General features: G+C 53.9%; 1 protein-coding gene across 8 annotated transcripts in view; it reads right to left on the minus strand.

Annotated features, from left to right (window-relative positions):
* Positions 1-16696, minus strand: part of LOC104666752 (leukocyte immunoglobulin-like receptor subfamily B member 5) — a 46978-nt gene extending 30282 nt beyond the window's left edge. The window contains exons 1-15 of one of the 8 annotated variants that reach the window (XM_030941826.1): positions 6295-6506; positions 5763-5844; positions 5565-5600; positions 5091-5375; positions 4642-4944; positions 4120-4416; positions 3564-3866; positions 3197-3247; positions 2870-2917; positions 2124-2246; positions 1734-1809; positions 1618-1655; positions 1247-1299; positions 217-372; positions 1-137 (exon numbers count right to left, since the gene is read on the minus strand). The exon at positions 1-137 is cut by the window's left edge and continues 691 nt beyond it. In XM_030941826.1, the coding sequence (XP_030797686.1) occupies positions 1-137; positions 217-372; positions 1247-1299; positions 1618-1655; positions 1734-1809; positions 2124-2246; positions 2870-2917; positions 3197-3247; positions 3564-3866; positions 4120-4416; positions 4642-4944; positions 5091-5375; positions 5565-5600; positions 5763-5844; positions 6295-6306 (2000 nt within the window). In that variant the 5' untranslated portion in view covers positions 6307-6506. Of the gene's footprint in view, positions 138-216; positions 376-1246; positions 1300-1617; positions 1656-1733; positions 1810-2123; positions 2247-2869; positions 2921-3196; positions 3248-3563; positions 3867-4119; positions 4417-4641; positions 4945-5090; positions 5376-5564; positions 5601-5762; positions 5845-6294; positions 11086-11234; positions 11286-14910; positions 15214-15358; positions 15644-15832; positions 15869-16030; positions 16147-16562 lie in introns of those variants that run through there. The other 7 variants (XM_030941825.1, XM_030941824.1, XM_030941822.1 and 4 more) reach the window with 7 other exon arrangements.
* Positions 16697-19083: the final 2387 nt, after the last annotated feature.

Consider the following 19083-nt stretch of genomic DNA (forward strand, 5'->3'; position numbering starts at 1 on the left):
GCCAGGGTGGCGTAGACGCTGGGCTCAGCTGGAGGTTCCCATTTCTGGGGTGGAGGAGGCTCAGTTGCCTCCCGTCTGAGGGTCAAGCTCTGCAGCTGGGCGTAGGTCACATCCTGGGGGTCTTCAGATGCAGCAGCCTGCAGTGGGGGAGAGTGAGAGGGAAGGAGCGTGGTGGGGGTGGGGGAGGCCTGGGGGCCTGGAGAGGAAAGGACTCACCTCAGTGTCCATCTGCCTGTCCTCTTCCGCCTGTGTGTCCTTTGTGTCCAGGAATTCCTCGGACAGTGGGGAGGGAGGAGAGGCCATTTCTCTCCTAGGTGTGGAGTGTTTCACCTGGGCATATGTCACTGCCTGGGGGTCTTCATCGTGTGGGCTCTGCTGGAGAAAGACACTGGTGGGGGGTGTCCTTGAATCCCCCTGACCCCCTGGAGTCAATTTTCCCCACTGTTCCCAGGGTGATCCGACTACATCCCTATCCTGATGGAACCTCAGGGACGCCCTAAGGCCGTGGAGGGTCTGGCCACTCCCTCCCTGCGGTTCTGGCCTCTCCTCCTCACTCTGACCCTGCCCATTTGGCTGCAGCCTCACGCCCGCCTTCCTGCAAGAGCTCGCTGCTGCCTCGGGGTCTTTGCAGGACTGTTTCCTCTGCCTGCAGGGGCTCGTCCATGAGAGGATCCTGTGGCCCCCTCCGTCCAGGCTTCTCAGATGACAGCTGAGCAGACAGCCCTCCTGGCCCCACTGCCCCACACGCTCTGCCCTTTCCCTGGTTTATGTTTCTTACAGCACGTTGCACTGCTGCACACGGTGCATTTATTTGCATTTTGTCTCCCACCTCGAGGTGAGCTCCGGAGGCGGGGGCGGCTTTGCTCCCTGCTGTGTCTGCAGCTCCCACAGGGAGCCCGATCCACAGTGAGCTCCCTGGGAACACTCGCCGGATGAATGAATGAAGGGGAGCCCAGGGGACCGGGATGGTTCATTTATTCCTCATCCTCCTGAGGCCTGGGGAGCGCTCTAACAACCAGACGGCCACACAGAGGAGGAGGAGCAGGAAGGGGACCCGGGAGGAGGCCCGCGAGGTCCCAGGACAGCAGGAGAGAGTAAGGTCACAGCAGGTGGGAGGCAGCGTGCTGGACAAGGAGGGGTCCACTGTGATGATGCTGAGAACCGGGGGAAGAGGACAGAGAAGTCCTGCAGGATTAGATCTGGCACCAGGAGGCCTTTGGTGCCCGGGACAGGGGCGGGGTCTCACCCGACTGTCCAGCTCCGCCCCGTCCTCAGGCTGTGTGTCCTTCACGGCAGCATCTGCTGGGCCAGAGCAAGGCGTTCGTCTCCTGGGAAGGACCCCTGAGACCTCTCAGTCCTGCCGGCCCCTGCCCAGCTCCAGACGGGGCCACTGAGATGCAGGGAGGGGCTGCAATGTCCCTGAGGTCCCACAGTGTGGAGTGAGATCATCTCACCCTGAGCCCCAGACCCTTTCCAGCCTGTGTCCCTTTCCCCTTTGCCACAGAAACTTTGGGGCCTCCATCTCCCTCCTGGCTGGTCACCTCCCCCATCTCCTCCTGGCTGGTCGCCTCCCCCATCTCCTCCTGGCCTGGCTGGTCACCTCTTCCTGTCACTCACAGAGGTTTTCTTCCTGGGTGTCGGCAGCTGGGCTGGACCTGGAGGAGGAACGGAGCTTTAGGGGCAGTGTATGGACCAGGGCCCGGTGGGAGTCTCGGGTCTTCGGGCAGAATTACCTCCTGTGAAGGCCTCTGTCTCTGGGCTCTGGCTCCACAGCCCCTGCAGGATGTTGGAAACCAGCCTTTCTCTGGGCTGGGGGAAGAAGGACAGAGCCTCAGCCCTGGGAACATCGGAGCCCCCTGCCCCCCCCGACAGCTCGAAGGTAAGGAAGGAAACCTGAAAACACTCCTGCCTCCGAGTTCCAAATGCCCCATGAGATGGACAGAGCCCGAAGGACACTTTACATTTGTAGATGGGACTGACATTAAGTGCTTTCTCCACTCGCCTGGTGAGAAATGCTGGAACAGTTCCTCAAAGCTGCATTTGCCCAGTGGTTTGGATTCCCTTTGGCTGGTGCTCTGAGCCCACCCTCAGTCGTCCCACAGGGTCTCCCCTTCCCTACTCACCCGTTGTCCAGCGTTTGCCCTGACGTCGATGTCGGAGGACGAGGAAGAGGAGGAGGAGGAGGAAGAGCAGCAGGACGAAGGCCACCAAGACGCCGGTCACAACCCCCAGGTGCCTTCCCAGACCTTGAGCGTGATGACATCAGAAATGGGGGTGATGTCATTGACATGAGCACCTACTGTGTGCAGGTGACTGCTGGACCTTCTGTTCGCCACCTCCAACCCCCACAACAGTCGTACAGCACGGAATGGAAACACAACCCACCCACCTTACAGATGGAAAACTGAGGCTCAGAGAGGGGAATCGCCTGCCCCAGGAGCCCCAGCCAGGAAGCGGCAGAGCTGGGAAGGGAACCCGGGAGTCTGACCTGCAGCCCTTATTCCCAGCACCAGAGCTGAGCCCCAGAGATGCAGGGAAAGAGCCTGACCGTCCTGAACCACGGCGCTGCTCCCCTCCCCTGCCCCAGGTCACCGTCACTGCTGCAGGTGGGACAGGACGGGCCCCTGCGGAATGGGTCTGGGAGGTTTCCCTGGGAGGCCTCCTCTCCCAGGAGGTCACAGCTGGGAGTCAGAGCTGAAAGGAATGTTCCCACCCGCAGGCCTCTCTCCTTTACATTTGGAGAAACTGAGGCCCAGGCAGGGGAGGGGCCTGTCCATGTCGCCACCTCCAGAGGAGCCTGAACCTAGGACAGAAGCCACCCCTGCCTCCCCAGGACCCCGCCCACCTTCTTCTCAGAGCCCCCACTCACCACTCTGGGGGTCCGACTCCGTGGGGTTGAGGGGCTGGTCCTTAGGGCCTGCTGGGTCAGGATGGGAAGGTGAGGGCTGGGGCTGCCCTGCTCCCCACGACAGCCCGGCTGCTTCTCCCCCAGGCTGGGCCCCAACACCTCCCTCTGCCTCAACCCCCTGCCCCTCACCGACCCAGCCTCAGAGCCCCTGGAAGCCTGTGGCCCCTCCTCTGGCTCTGCCCAGCTCCCAAGATGGAAGCCCGAGCTTGAGTCCCCGAGGGGAATGGGACTCCGGGAAACGTGGGGGAGGCCGTGCTCCCTCCGAGCCCAGAGGCCTCAGGGACTCACCAGGTGTGGGGGTGGGACCAGTGGGTGAGGGGCTGGGACTCCCGGAGGGTCCTGGGTAAAAGAGAGAGGAGGCTGAGGAGCGGAGCTTCCTTGAAGTCCCCACCTCAAACCAAATTTCTCTACATGGGCCCTGTGGCCTCCTCAGACCCCTCCCTCCACCCACCTCTCCTCTTCATGATGCTGGCAATGCCGCTGAGGGTGGGCATGCCTGGGAGGGCCCTGTTGTCCTCCTCCCCTCTGAAGGTGAGTTCCCCTCTGGCTGAGCCCTGCTCAGACCCCTGCTCACTCCATCCCAGCTCAGAGCTCTCCTGGGGCAGGACCTGAGCTGAGCCTTTGAGCTCAGAGAGGACAGGGTCAGGGCCCTCACCTGAGACCTCGAGCTCCAGGGGCTCACTGGGGTGAGTCAGCAGGTAGGGGTTGGAGCTGAATGAGACGTAGCACCTGTACGTCCCCGCATGGGCTGAGGTCACAGGACTCATGGGGAATTCAGCCTGGTACATATGAGACTGGCGCTTTGATTTCAGACGCAGGGGGGCATCAGCTGCTCCCTCCTTGGTCAGAAAGAAAGTGTCCATCCATCCCTGTGACTGACACAGCAGGGTCACGTTCTGTCCTGAGGCCACCGTGGGGCCCGGCTGCACTGAGAGGAAGGGTCTGACACGGATCTGTCCTGGAGAGAAGAAGGATGGGTAAGGGGCTGCCCCACCTTGTTCTGAGCTGACACCTCCCCAGGCCTCTCTCTGGGATCCTCAGTCTCTGCCTCTGTTTTCCCTGGGTCTCCTCGTCCCCACCCATCCCCTGTCTCTGTCTGTCTCTCCCTCCCTTGGGGCCCCTACACCTCCTCCCGGCCATCACCATCTTGGCTCCCCCGGCAGGGCCTGTGCAGAGCCTGGGTCCCTGACTGAACCCGCTGGGTTCCTCACCTGCGATCAGGATGTCCAGGGGGTCACTGGGGGCCGACCACTCGGAGGAGAGGTTGTGTGCACCGTAGCATCTGTACTGGCCCCCGTGGGAGCTGCTCACAGGGTCCAGGGTGAAGTTGGCCTGGGAGAGCCCAGCCTGGGGCTGCCGACCAGGGCGCTGGAGGAAGTCACGTCCCCACTCCTTGTACAGAGCAAATCTGTTGTAGCCGGCATCAGAGCCACACTGGAGGGTCAGCTTCTCCCCAGGGGCCACGACAGGACCCGGCTGCACTGAGAGTGATGGCTTCTTAGAATCACCTGGGAAAAGGTGGTCGTGGTTTCCAGGAGCGACCCTCAGGCTTCCCCACAAACCCTCCCTCTCCACCTGGGCCTCACCACTGCTGATCTTCCTGTGTCTCTGACCCCAGGAGCCCTGAGCCCTCTCGTCCCAACATCATCCCACCTGGAGCTGCCCTGAGACGCGGCTCCTCCCCACCTGCCTGGAGACTCGGGGAGCTCCAGGCAATGCTGTGAATTTCTCACCTGGGACCAGGAGCTCCAGGAGATCGCTGGGTAAAGACCACACGTAGGGAGAGCGTGAGTCATAACCATAGCACCGGTACGACCACCTGCGACTCGGGCTCACGGGGCCCACAGAGAAGACGGCCTGGAATGACCCATAGGCATTGGGCTGGGAGTTCAGGCATTGTGGGTGATCATCTTCTCCTTCCTTACACAGAATGAAGCCAACAAATGCCACCCATGAGTCACACTGGAGGGTCACGCTTCCTCCTGAGGTCACCACAGGGCTGGGCAGGGCTGAGAGGGTGGGTTTGCTGTAGGCTCCTAGGAGAGAAGGAGGCACAGTGTAAATGGGTCTCACACCCCCTGCATCATCCCCAGGGCTGGGCTGTGAGAGGGAGACGCCCCTGAGAGCTGATCCCCTTCCTGAGGACAGAGCCTGGGGCTGGGACCCCTGAGTGTCCTCTCACCTGTCACCACCAGCTCCAGGGGGTCACTGGGCTCTGACCACCAACTGTGGCTGTAATACTGACAGCGATACCGCCCTGCGTCTTCCCAGGTGATGGATGGGATGGGGAACTGGCCCTTCTTCGCAAGCTCTGGTCGTGTCAATGTAATCCAGGATGCTGATTTTTTCTCCCTATATAGATGGTACTCCAGGGCTTCAAGGTTTCCCTGACACCTGAGGGTCACGGGACTCCCCTGGGTGATCACACGGTCTGGCTCAGCCCAGAGTGTGGGCTTGGGGAGGATTCCTAAAAGGAAATCAGAGATTGGATTCTAAGTCATTTCCCACCCAACAGATCTCAGCTGTTGGCTGCAGGACCCTCCAGACGTCCCCATCAGTCAGCCCAGATCTGCTATTCGCCGTCCCCAGCTGCATAGAGGAGGCCCCTTGTCCCCAGTGAGGAAGAGGGACCTGGGACAGCTGGGGACAGACTCACCTGCCTGCACGTGGGTCCTGGGGCCCAGACTCAGCCCTGGAAGAGAGTTCCCTGTGAGAGATTTGCCCCTGAAGCCTGAGCAGGTCCTCCCCTCCCTGGGATCTTTGTGAGCCCCTGGGGTCTCCTTATGCACCAGAGTTTGGCTGTGGGGTGAGGCCCCTCCTAGGTTAGAATCTCCCCTCCCTCTTCAAATCTCACCGAGACAGATCAGGACAATGAGGATGGGGGTCATGGCGTCTCCTCCCACTGCCCTGCTCTGCGGATGGATGAGCCCTTGGTGCTGGCAGGACAGAGACACACAGGGTCTCTTGGTGCTGGCAGGACAGAGACACACAGAGAAAAATAGCCTCCCCTCCTTCCCACCCTGTGTGGACACTCGGAGGCTGGGTCCTTCTCCTGGGACGTTGTCATCTGCAGCCACACAGGAAGCAGAACTGACCTCCCAGGAACCTGACTCTCATTCTTTTAGGGCTGAGGTTGGGGCAGGCACCGGGCCCTCTGCAGACATTTCAGACTGTAATGGGGTCTTTCCTGACCCGCAGCCACTGTCTGTCTGGTTTATCCTCGTCTCACTGAGAGCCGGGATGTAGCGGCAAATAGAACTGCTGCTTCCTGTGTCTGTCCTTCCAGATGAGGGTAGCGGAGGCTTCCCCTTCCTTCTCACAGCCTCCCCCAAGGTCTCCCTCCCTCCTCCAGCCCGTCCATCGGCTCAGCGTTGTGGGGTCCTTACCATGGCAGTCATCCCTCCAGCCCTGGAGATGCTTCAGGGAAGACGCAGGTCCATGCTGCAGGCAGACTCAGATCAGCAGAGACACATCTCACATCTCACTGTGCTATCCAGGCTGAGCTGCGTGTGGCAGTGAGGACAGAAGAGAAATGCAGGGAAATAGGGGAAGAAAAGTTGACTTCTTTCTTGGCACTGGATTGTGGGTTTTCTTTCAATAGTTCCCTCTCAGCTTCCCCTTTTTAATTTTTTTTTTTGCTGCAGCGTCCACCCCCTCCCCCCAGGAACAAACCTCTGAGTCTTTCCTGCCTCCTCGGTGCCTCTTGCGTCCTTGGCCGTCCCTCTGCACCTCGATTCCTGGTCGACATTTTGGGAACAATGACTTACGTTTGCGCTTTGATTTGAGGAGTTGAGGAGGGAGTTGATACTTATTTGATGACTGGTTGTCATCCGCTGCCTACGTGACCTTGGTTTGTAGTGTCCCGTGTCTGAGCCTCAGCTCCTTCCTTTGCAGACTGTTGTCATGAATCCCACTCGTCACCGTGGTTGTGGGGTCAGTGGTGCCTGGACATTGGGAGGGGCTCATTTCTGCCTGATTTCCAGACCAGGGTAAGACCTGAGGTGTTTGGGCCATGAGAGGATCTTGGTGTTGGACTCCACAGTCTATGAAGGTGATTGATGTCTCCACTTAAGACGTCACATCTGACCCTAATGGAGAAACGTCCATCAGGCATTTCTGAAATGCGCAGAGCATCAATGTCTTGAGCAGAAAAAGACACGTGGAAGCCCCGAGTGTAGACGGATCCGCAAGAAAGAACAGAGGCCAGAGGTGAGATGCCACAGGGTCCCGGGACCACGAAGGGCTCATTAGGGTGGAGGTTTCCGCCACTGAGTGGAGCCGGGAGAGGAGCCTCGGGATCTGTAATAACAGTGAGGGACTCAGGGCTCCAGACCAAGGTGGGAGGCTGTGTCTTCCAGCCACACGTGAGGCTCGAGTGGACCCCAAGCAGCCCAGAGGAGTTCCATCAAAGGAGTGCACCCAACCGTCCAGTGACAGAGCTGCTGGGATTCCAAAGAAAGAAGCACTGAACACCAGAGTGTTCATAGAGCATTTATTAGGGGGACTTCCATAGAGTAGGGCGTCCTTGTCTCCTTGCCCAGCGTCTCCTTGTGGTTCTCAAGGATGTGCTTCCACATAGCAGCATGTTTTTCAGATGGACAAGGAAACACTGGGTGTTCTATCCAAAGCTTTAACCTAAAATAAAAATAAAAACAAAAATAAACCCCTAGAGAATATGATCTCTCAGTACAGTTGTTTCTTGGGATACACAGGTAACTCGTTTCAGTACCTCCTGCACGTAACAAAACTTACTTGTACTCTAGCCCTGACATTGTCTCTGCTGGACCTGCAAATAGGAAAAGCCCGCTGTTCATATACGCAAGTCTTGCTTCTCAGGAATGCAATAGTTCTGATCCCCGTTGGTTTGAAAAAAGTGTGCACATAAGAGACCCCAGGAATTCAAGGTTGCATTGCTCCAGGGTTGCCTGGATTTTGAGTGTATTGGGGAGTGAGAAGCAAGGATTACAATCTGGAGTGCATGGCATGGCAAGCCACAGTGCATCCGGGAAGGGAAGTGTGATGTTGGGATATATGCTGGTTTTCACCTGCGGTTCCTGGTTCATAACTCCCATAGTGCTTGTTACAGTCTTTCGTTACAATATCAGCTGTGCTGGGCCTAGGGGAGGCCTCTGACCTCCTCCTGCCCTTCCTTCACTTGCCCAAGGCAAGACTCGAATGTTCCCTGCCTGTCTCATGGTGGCTCTTAAGACCCATCTAGAAGATGGTCTCACCCTGTTCCTTGTGAGAGGAAATGCTGACATCATGAAGCTTCCATAAAAGCCCAAGAAGACTGGGTTTCATGAGTTTCTGGATGGCTGAGCATGTGGAAGCTCCTGGAGGGTGACACCCAGGGAGGGCATGGAAGCCCTGCGCCCCTTCCCCCATGCCTCCTGCTATGTGTTTCTTCATCTTTATCCTCTGCAGTGTGCTTTGTATTCAACCAGGAAATGTCAGTGTTTCCCTGAGTTCTGTGAGCTGCTACAGCAAATTATTCAAGCCCAAAGAGGGGGTCATGGGATCCCCAACTTGAAGCCAGTCGATCAGAAGTTCTGGAGGTCTGCACTTGGGAATGGTGTGGGGGACAGTCTTGGGGACTTAGCCTTTAATCTGTGGGATGTGGGACTGTGTCTGGGTAGACAGCGTCAGAGCTGACTTAGAGGACACCCAGCTGCTGTTCGCTACTGGGTCTAGGGAAAAAAAAATCCCACATGTCTGGTCCTAGAAGTCTTCTTCTGTGTAGATGATTCCTGTGATGTGAGAGTAGAGGAAAAGCACTGTAGAGAGAGCTCTCTGTACATAGAGAGGTAAAGGAAGTTCTTATCAGCAACGAGGGAGAGGCTGACAGAGCTGCCTAGAAACAGAGTTCCCTGGTTCCAGAGGTTCAAAGCCAGAGTTGCTGTCAGTCCATTGGAGGAGATACCATTGCTGAGCAAGTGTTCTCTCGAGAGCATCTTATCTGAATTCCTGACATCCTAAAGAGTGCCTAGTGATAAACCTTGTCAAAACAAGAGGAGGGTGAAGGACATGGAAGAGGGACAGAACTAACCTTAAGCCTTTTGATTTATGATACTGGGATGACGTTTTCCTCATTTAGGTCTTTTGTTATTTCTTTGAGCAGTAGTTTTACATTGTCAATATGTACGTATTGCATCTGTTTGGTTAAATTTATTTCTCTTTTTTTTTGAGACAGAGTCTCACTCTGTTGCCCAGGGTGGAGTACCATGGCACGATCTCAGCTCACTGCACACTTTGCCTCCTGGGTTGAAGCGATTCTGCTGCCTCAGACTCCTGAGTAGCTGGGTTTACAGGCGTGTGCCACCACGCCCAGCTACTTTTTGTATTTGGTTAAATGTATTTCTATGCGTACTTTTCTTGTAGACACTGTTATAAATTGACTTGTTCCTCTAATACACATGTTGAAATGCTGAGCCCCATTAGCTATAAATGTGAACAGAGTTGGAAATAGAGTCTTTGCAAATGCATTTAAGTCATGATCAAGAGATCATAAAGAATTAAGATGGATGCTACTCTGATCTGACTGGTGGCATAATCTGAAGAAGAGAAGAGACACACAGAGAAGAATGGGTGTAAAGACAGAGGTACCCAGGTAGACGTAGGCACTCAGAAGATGGAGGCAGAAATTGGTGCAATGCTGCCCCAAGCCAAGGAGTGTCTGAACCAGCAGAAAGTAGGACAAGTCATTTAAGAATTCTTCCATCAGCCAGGTGCAGTGGCTTACACCTGTAATCCCAGCACTTTGGGAGGCCCAGGCGGGTGGATCACCTGAGGTCAGGAGTTCAAGACCAGCCTGACTAACATGGTGAGACCTCCGTCTCTACTAAAAATACAAAGATTAGCTGGTAATGGTGGTGCACACCTGTAGTCCAATTATTCGAGAGGCAGAGGCAGGAAAATCACTTGAACCTGGGAGGGGGATGTTTCAGTGAGCCGAGATCATGCCTTTGCACTCCAGCCTGGGTGACAGAGCAAAACTCCATCTCAAAAACAAGACAAAACAAAACAAAATATTCTTTCATTGAACCTGCACAATTATGTTAACATCTTTCGTAGGTTGTACTTAGATTTTTAAGTGAGCTGTGCTGTCTCTCACATCAGATATTAATATGTTTGTCTTTTGTGGATATCCTAGGATAACAGTGTCAGAGTTTCATTTGACCTGTGCCATGACACTGAAGCAGAAGTGATCATTGCCTCTGAATTAGAAAGGACTGTAGGTATATGGGTGAGTTCTCAATGGGATGTGCCACAGGTGCCTGGTGCTCATTAGTGAAGACACCTTTGTCCCTCGTTTCCCAACCCTACATTCAATGAGAATGGCATCTTGATTTGGGCCATGAAAAGAAATATTTATGTCACAGAAATTGGTAGATACCACCAATAATAGCATTTTAAAGATGTATTTTTCAGAATCAGCATAGCTGTGGTGTCACTTGAAATGTGTGAGTGATGATTCCAAGAGATGATATTTCAGGAAAAATTGCACACATAGCATCTGAGAAGGAGGGAAGGGCTCAAAGGGTGCAGAGAAGCTGTCAGGGCATCAGGGTGGATTTATCTTTACTTGGTTGGAATTTGATCTGTCGTTGACTTAGTTGGTGGTTCAGATTTGGATCTCCGAACTGAAGAGATGGGGACTCAGTAAGGGACATCAAGGAGTGTGATAATGAGGAATAAGGAAGACTGTGTTACATACTGTGGACCACAGCACGAAGGTGTGCAGAGGTGTGGACCCAACGCTGCCTTGTGCGATGGAGCCTCATGTCTGGGGATGGGAAAAAAGGGGGATCCATTCGAGGAAAATCAACATTCATAGATTAAAAAATGTATCACAGTTTAAGATCTTCTAGGAATCACCCCAGACAGTTTCCCTGCACTCAAATATTGATTCCTGTCTCTAGAAGTGACCAGCAGACAGTTCAGATAACGTAGGTCCTAGATTGTCCTCCAGAACTTCCTGGGATCATCAGATCTGTTCCTGAGGCTCCACCACTCTGAAGGGTGCACTGTCCTCTCTGCTGTTCACCGGCCGGCTGCATCTTGGGGGCTTCTCTGGCTGTGCTGAGCCTCAAATAGCAGAATCCCAAGGAACACCAGGACCAAGCCAGCCACGCCCATGCGGATGAGATTCTCCACTGTGTAATCCTGTGGGTGTTGGCCTAGGGATGGTGGACAAAGAGGTCACAGAGGTCAGGGCACGTCAGAATCACCCCGGGATCCCTGGATGTCCACCCAGGGTACCTACCTCCCCTTGACAGTCCCTGACCCTCTGTGCCAGCCCCATAACCGAGAGCATCTCCTCACTCACCAGTCTTGGAGTCTGTCTGGTTTTGTGACGGGCTGAGGGTCTCAGCTGCTCCTGAGAATCAAAACAGTGGGGAAGAGCCCTGAGGCCAGCCTCACTCCTGGGTTCTGCATTCTTCTTTTCCCCTGTGTCTCTTGACATGAGTTTTATGGAGTTCCTCAAAAACCCTTCCTCTGCTGTAGCAGGGTTCCCTCCAGTCTCCTCATTGAGTTATGTCAGACTTCCTGTGCTCAACAAATCCAAGCTCGGCTCCTGAGTCATTTGGGAGAGGTTTCCTGCACCCCGGGAGCTCAGCATCTATAAGGAAAGTGGTCCCCAGTCCAGAAATAACTGAGACTTCGGGTGCTCTCTGTGCATCCTGGGACCTTGTGTGCTCTCTGTATGCTCTCTGAGACCTAATAGGTTGCAAGGGGCAGGTGCAGGACCACAGCAGTCAATTTCCCTGGAGATGAGAGTTTCACATATCCACCAGCTGAAGACCCAGGCTCCATGGAGGAGGGGTTGGACCTCAGGGGCTCTTCAATGCCAGGAGCACAAAGGGGTGAAAGTCTGGGCCTGCCTCCCCTTCATGCGCTCAGCCACTTCACCTGGAGTTTCATCTTCCATTTAATCCCTAGGTAACGAATTCCTCATACAGGCAGGAACCCCTAGAATGCAATACAGGTGCACACATGCCCACACACACACAGAGATAAGCATGTGCTAACTGATGGTGCTATCTGAGCTTCATAAATCAATATTTCTGCTTTCAAGAAGTGTGAATCTAGCTGAGAAAACCAGTAACAAACATGTAAAGACCTGTCACGTCAAATATATTAAGCATATGGGTGAATACACATAAAAATGTATTTAGATATACCTACACACATTCAGATGTAAGTATATAACTACATAAACACTTGTATATATATAAAACTTCAGATATATACTTAATATGAAGTTATATACATGTTAGTATGTGAGTGAGAAATATTGCTATGCAATTTAGAAATAAAGAAATCAAATTTCCATGTTTTATAATTTATATAAATTTTACCAGAAATTGAAAGAGATCTACTGAAAAGTAATTAGAAAGGAGCAATTCTGTAGTGAGTGAACACGAATTTGAAAGAATATGCTCAAACCAGTTGCTTTCTCATGGATACCTATCTCTTATTTTATAAAAGATAAAGAAATCAAATATCTCACCTAAAAATTGTTAAAGATGTTGAATAAGTCTTTAAGTTAAAATGAGCATACAATATTCTTATGAGTAAAATTTCAAAACACTTCTTAAATTCATTAAGAAAATTTCCATTTTGAATGTCTAAAGGAGGAAGGTTTGATATTAATGAGAAATTTGGTTTTACATTGAATATGTAAATTAAATCAAGACCCATTAAAGGGGGAGTATCATTAATGATTTTTAAATAATAAATGCATACAACAAATAAAATTATAAATTTATATATTCAAATATTATTTTAAAAGTTTTAGAAAAAAAGGAACAATGGACACGTGCGTATATAAAATGCAGAGTAGAAATGAGTTGTACAAAAGATGAGCTGTGAATAATTCCCTAACTCATTCAGGGAGCAGGTGCACAGTCCCTCCTTATTCTCAGGGGTGCCCTGAGCACAGAAGCCTCCAGATGGACACAGGAGGGGCAGTGTGAGGGGCACCTACAGCTGGGGTGCTTCTCTCTAAAGGAGCGGGTCTGGGGCAGACTCCAGCCTCATCACAGTCAGATCCCATCGAGGCCCGAGCAGCTTCTTCTCCAGTCCTGAGATGGCCCAGGGACCCCCACAGGTGTGGGTGAGGGGCTCATTCTCAGGGACCCTTGGAAATGCAAAATCAGAGCTGCCAAGGGAATGTCTGTCTGTCCTCTCTCCATCTCGCCTGCCTCTCTTCCTCCTCCATCAGTCCAGCATCTTCCCCGTGTCCAAGTCAGACTGGGCCCCAAATCCTGCTGACCCAGCCTGTTCTCCTTTCTCTACTCATCACACATCCTGCAGGACAAGGTCGGAGTCTGGGGGTCCTGCAGAGCTGTGCCAGGTGTTGCTCTTAGTAGAAAATTGGAGAGATTTTCTCTTATACATGAGACAGAGGAGGGGTTGTCAACCAGTGGGGTTTGTAAACTTTTGTTCTTTCCAAAATATCATGGCTTTGTCTTACTAAGCTGAGATTCCAGGAGGGATGAGCAAAACTGCATGCACCTCCCACCATCTCTGTTGGCTTTTTTTTTTTTTAAGCCCTTACAGTTATTGGGACAATCGGGATAGAACCAGAAAGGGCTGCAGGCGGGAGCAGATCTAGGATGAGCCACATCCCAGATGCCCCAGAAGGTCAGAAATGAAGGGGCTTTGGGACGGTCACATCCAGGCAGCTCCCCGTTATTCAGATGGGGAGTCCAGGGTGCGAGGAGAACCAACTTTTTCAGAAGTTCCACCTCCCAAGGAGAGGCTGAGCCATCACAGCCCCAGCCCCACCTCCCTGGGCTCCTCCCGCCTGACTCCCAGAGCAAGCACCTGCCTGTGATCTCCGCTGGCCGTGGCTCCCCATGAGAGGTGATGCTCCTGGGAATCCTGCTCGGGGAGGAGGAAAGTCCCCGCTGCTCCACTCATCAATGCCAAACCTCAGACACCTCCCTCCCCTCTGACCACCACGGAGGGAACACCTGCCCCAACCCTGGAGCACCAGGAAGCCACGCGGACCACACCCTTACTGTCCACCCTGCGCTCTGCTGCCCTGAATCAGACCCTGAATATTGGAGGTCGCATTGAGATGAGTCTAGAAACTTCTCTTGAGCTGGGAGTGGCTGTTTTTGTCACCCATGAGTCAGGACTTAGAGGTTGGGACCCCCAGAGGCTCTGATTCTGAGGTGGAGACATCAGGAAGGGAGTGGGTGGGGCCTCCGTCTTCCACCCTCAGTCTAATCTCATCTCTGAGGTTCACCCCCGTCTCCTCCCAGCCCTCCCTGCTCTTTACCCTACTGAGACTTCAGGGGTGGGAGCCAGGGGTGGGAGGTCCCATCTATTTCCACTCTCTCATGGGCGGGACCCTCCCATGCATACCCTCCCCGTTCACTGCCCTCAATCATTATTGTTCCAGAGCTCCCCTGGAGGCAGGTCCTGAGCTGAGCCTTTGAGCTCAGAGAGGACAGGGTCAGGGCCCTCCCCTGAGACCACGAGCTCCAGGGGGTCACTGGGGGCCGACCACTCGGAGGAGAGGTTGTGTGCACCGGAGCATCTGTACTGGACTCCGTGGGAGCCCCTCACAGGGCCCAGGGTGAAGTTGGCCTGGGAGAGCCCAGCCTGGGGCTGCCGGCCAGGGTGCTGGAGGAAGTCACGTCCCCCCTCCTTGTATAGAACGAATCTGTCATAGCCAGCATCAGAGCCACACTGGAGGGTCAGCTTATCCCCAAGGGCCACGACAGGACCCGGCTGCACTGAGAGTGATGGCTTCTTAGAAACACCTGGGAAAAGGTGGTCACGATTTCCAGGAGCGACCCTCAGGCTTCCCCACAAACCCTCCCTCTCCCCCTGGGCCTCACCACTGCTGATCTTCCTGTGTCTCTGACCCCAGGAGCCCTGAGCCCTCTCGTCCCAACATCATCCTACCTGGCGCTGCCCTGAGATGTGGCTCCTCCCCACCTGCCCGGAGACTCAGGGAGCTCCAGGCAATGCTGTGAATTTCTCACCTGGGACCAGGAGCTCCAGGAGATCGCTGGGTAAAGACCACACGTAGGGAGAGCGTGAGTCATAACCGTAGCACCGGTACGACCACCTGCGACTCGGGCTCACGGGGCCCACGGAGAAGACGGCCTGGAATGACCCATAGGCATTGGGCTGGGAGTTCAGGCACTGTGGGTGATCATCTTCTCCTTCCTTACACAGAATGAAGCCAACAAATGCCACCCATGAGTCACACTGGAGGGTCACGCTTCCTCCTGAGGTCACCACAGGGCTGGGCAGGGCTGAGAGGGTGGGTTTGCTGTAGGCTCCTAGGAGAGAAGGAGGCACAGTGTAAATGGGCTCCCACCTCCCACATCATCCCCAGGGCTGGGCTGTGAGAGGGAGACGCCCCTGAGAGCTGACCCCCTTCCTGAGGACAGAGCCTGGGGCTGGGACCCCTGAGTGTCCTCTCACCTGTCACCACCAGCTCCAGGGGGTCACTGGGCTCTGACCACCAACTGTGGCTGTAATACTGACAGCGATACCGCCCTGCGTCTTCCCAGGTGATGGATGGGATGGGGAACTGGCCCTTCTTCACAAGCTCTGGTCGTGTCAATGTAATCCAGGATGCTGATTTTTTCTCCCTATATAGATGGTACTCCAGGGCTTCAAGGTTTCCCTGACACCTGAGGGTCACGGGACTCCCCTGGGTGATCACACGGTCTGGCTCAGCCCAGAGTGTGGGCTTGGGGAGGATTCCTAAAAGGAAATCAGAGATTGGATTCTAAGTCATTTCCCACCCAACAGATCTCAGCTGTTGGCTGCAGGACCCTCCAGACGTCCCCATCAGTCAGCCCAGATCTGCTGTTCCCCATCCCCAGCTGCACGGGGGTGGCCCCTTGTCCCCAGTGAGGAGGAGGGACCTGGGACAGCTGGGGACAGACTCACCTGCCTGCACGTGGGTCCTGGGGCCCAGACTCAGCCCTGGAAAAGAGTTCCCTGTGAGAGATTTGCCCCTGAAGCCTGAGCAGGTCCTCCCCTCCCTGGGATCTTTGTGAGCCCCTGGGGTCTCCTTATGCACCAGAGTTTGGCTGTGGGGTGAGGCCCCTCCTAGGTTAGAATCTCCCCTCCCTCTTCAAATCTCACCGAGACAGATCAGGACCATGAGGATGGGGGTCATGGTGTCTCCTCCCACTGCCCTGCTCTGCGGATGGATGAGCTCTTGGTGCTGGCAGGACAGAGACCCACAGGGTCTCTTGGTGCTGGCAAGACAGAGACACACAGAGAAAAATAGCCTCCCCTCCTTCCCACCCTGTGTGGACACTCGGAGGCTGGGTCCTTCTCCTGGGACGTTGTCATCTGCAGCCACACAGGAAGCAGAACTGACCTCCCAGGAACCTGACTCTCATTCTTTTAGGGCTGAGGTTGGGGCAGGCACCGGGCCCTCTGCAGACATTTCAGACTGTAATGGGGTATTTCCTGACCCGCAGCCACCGTCTGTCTGGTTTATCCTCGTCTCACTGAGAGCCGGGATGTAGCGGCAAATAGAACTGCTGCTTCCTGTGTCTGTCCTTCCAGATGAGGGTAGCGGAGGTTTCCCCTTCCTTCTCACAGCCTCCCCCAAGGTCTCCCTCCCTCCTCCAGCCCGTCCATCGGCTCAGCGTTGTGGGGTCCTTACCATGGCAGTCGTCTCTCCAGCCCTGGAGATGCTTCAGGGAAGACGCAGGTCCATGCTGCAGGCAGACTCAGATCAGCAGAGACACATCTCGCATCTCACTGTGCTATCCAGGCTGAGCTGCGTGTGGCAGTGAAGACAGAAGAGAAAAGCAGGGAAATAGAGGAAGAAAAATTGACTTTTTTCTTGGCACTGGATTGTGGGTTTTCTTTCAACAAAATAGTTCCCTCTCAACTTCTCCTTTTTTTTTTTTTTTTGCTGCAGCGTCCACCCCCTCCCCCCAGGAACAAACCTCTGAGTCTTTCCTGCCTCCTCGGTGCCTCTTGCGTCCTTGGCCGTCCCTCTGCACCTCGATTCCTGGTCGACATTTTGGGAACAATGACTTACGTTTGCGCTTTGATTTGAGGAGTTGAGGAGGGAGTTGATACTTATTTGATGACTGGTTGTCATCCGCTGCCTACGTGACCTTGGTTTGTAGTGTCCCGTCTCTGAGCCTCAGCTCCTTCCTTTGCAGGCTGTTGGCATGAATCCCACTCGTCACCGTGGTTGTGGGGTCAGTGGTGCCTGGACATTGGGAGGGGCTCATTTCTGCCTGATTTCCAGACCAGGGTAAGACCTGAGGTGTTTGGGCCATGAGAGGATCTTGGTGTTGGACTCCACAGTCTATGAAGGTGATTGATGTCTCCACTTAAGACGTCACATCTGACCCTAATGGAGAAACGTACATCAGGCATTTCTGAAATACGCAGAGCATCAATGTCATGAGCAGAAGAAGACACGTGGAAGCCCCGAGTGTAGACGGATCCGCAAGAAAGAACAGAGGCCAGAGGTGAGATGCCACAGGGTCCCGGGACCACGAAGGGCTCATTAGGGTGGAGGTTTCCGCCACTGAGTGGAGCCGGGAGAGGAGCCTCGGGATCTGTAATAACAGTGAGGGACTCAGGGCTCCAGACCAAGGTGGGAGGCTGCGTCCTCCAGCCACACATGAGGCTCGAGTGGACCCCAAGCAGCCCAGAGGAGTTCCATCAAAGGAGTGCACCCAACCGTCCAGTGATAGAGCTGCTGGGATTTCAAAGAAAGAAGCACTGAACACCAGGGTGTGCATAGAGCATTTATTAGGGGGACTCCATAGGGTGGGGTGTCCTTGTCTCCTTGCCCAGCGTATCCTTGTGGATCTCAAGGATGTGTTTCCACATAGCAGCACGTTCTTCAGATGGACAAGGAGACACTGGATGTTCTATCCAAAGCTTTAACCTAAAATAAAAATAAAAACAAAAATAAACCCCTAGAGAATATGATCTCTCAGTACAGTTGTTTCTTGGGATACACAGGCAACTCATTTCAGTACCTCCTGCACGTAACAAAACTTACTTGTGCTCTAGCCCTGACATTGTCTCTGCTGGACCTGCAAATAGGAAAAGCCCGCTGTTCATATACGCAAGTCTTGCTTCTCAGGAATGCAATAGTTCTGATCCCCGTTGGTTTGAAAAAAGTGTGCACATAAGAGACCCCAGGAATTCAAGGTTGCATTGCTCCAGGGTTGCCTGGATTTTGAGTGTATTGGGGAGTGAGAAGCAAGGATTACAATCTGGAGTGCATGGCATGGCAAGCCACAGTGCATCCGGGAAGGGAAGTGTGATGTTGGGATATATGCTGGTTTTCACCTGCGGTTCCTGGTTCATAACTCCCATAGTGCTTGTTACAGTCTTTCGTTACAATATCAGCTGTGCTGGGCCTAGGGGAGGCCTCTGACCTCCTCCTGCCCTTCCTTCACTTGCCCAAGGCAAGACTCGAATGTTCCCTGCCTGTCTCATGGTGGCTCTTAAGACCCATCTAGAAGATGGTCTCACCCTGTTCCTTGTGAGAGGAAATGCTGACATCATGAAGCTTCCATAAAAGCCCAAGAAGACTGGGTTTCATGAGTTTCTGGATGGCTGAGCATGTGGAAGCTCCTGGAGGGTGACACCCAGGGAGGGCATGGAAGCCCTGCGCCCCTTCCCCCATGCCTCCTGCTATGTGTTTCTTCATCTTTATCCTCTGCAGTGTGCTTTGTATTCAACCAGGAAATGTCAGTGTTTCCCTGAGTTCTGTGAGCTGCTACAGCAAATTATTCAAGCCCAAAGAGGGGGTCATGGGATCCCCAACTTGAAGCCAGTCGATCAGAAGTTCTGGAGGTCTGCACTTGGGAATGGTGTGGGGGACAGTCTTGGGGACTTAGCCTTTAATCTGTGGGATGTGGGACTGTGTCTGGGTAGACAGCGTCAGAGCTGACTTAGAGGACACCCAGCTGCTGTTCGCTACTGGGTCTAGGGAAAAAAAAATCCCACATGTCTGGTCCTAGAAGTCTTCTTCTGTGTAGATGATTCCTGTGATGTGAGAGTAGAGGAAAAGCACTGTAGAGAGAGCTCTCTGTACATAGAGAGGTAGAGGAAGTTCTTATCAGCAACGAGGGAGAGGCTGACAAAGCTGCCTAGAAACAGAGTTCCCTGGTTCCAGAGGTTCAAAGCCAGAGTTGCTGTCAGTC

The sequence above is a fragment of the Rhinopithecus roxellana genome, chromosome 12 (assembly GCF_007565055.1).
Source record: "Rhinopithecus roxellana isolate Shanxi Qingling chromosome 12, ASM756505v1, whole genome shotgun sequence".
In the NCBI taxonomy this organism is placed as follows: Eukaryota; Metazoa; Chordata; class Mammalia; order Primates; family Cercopithecidae; genus Rhinopithecus; species Rhinopithecus roxellana.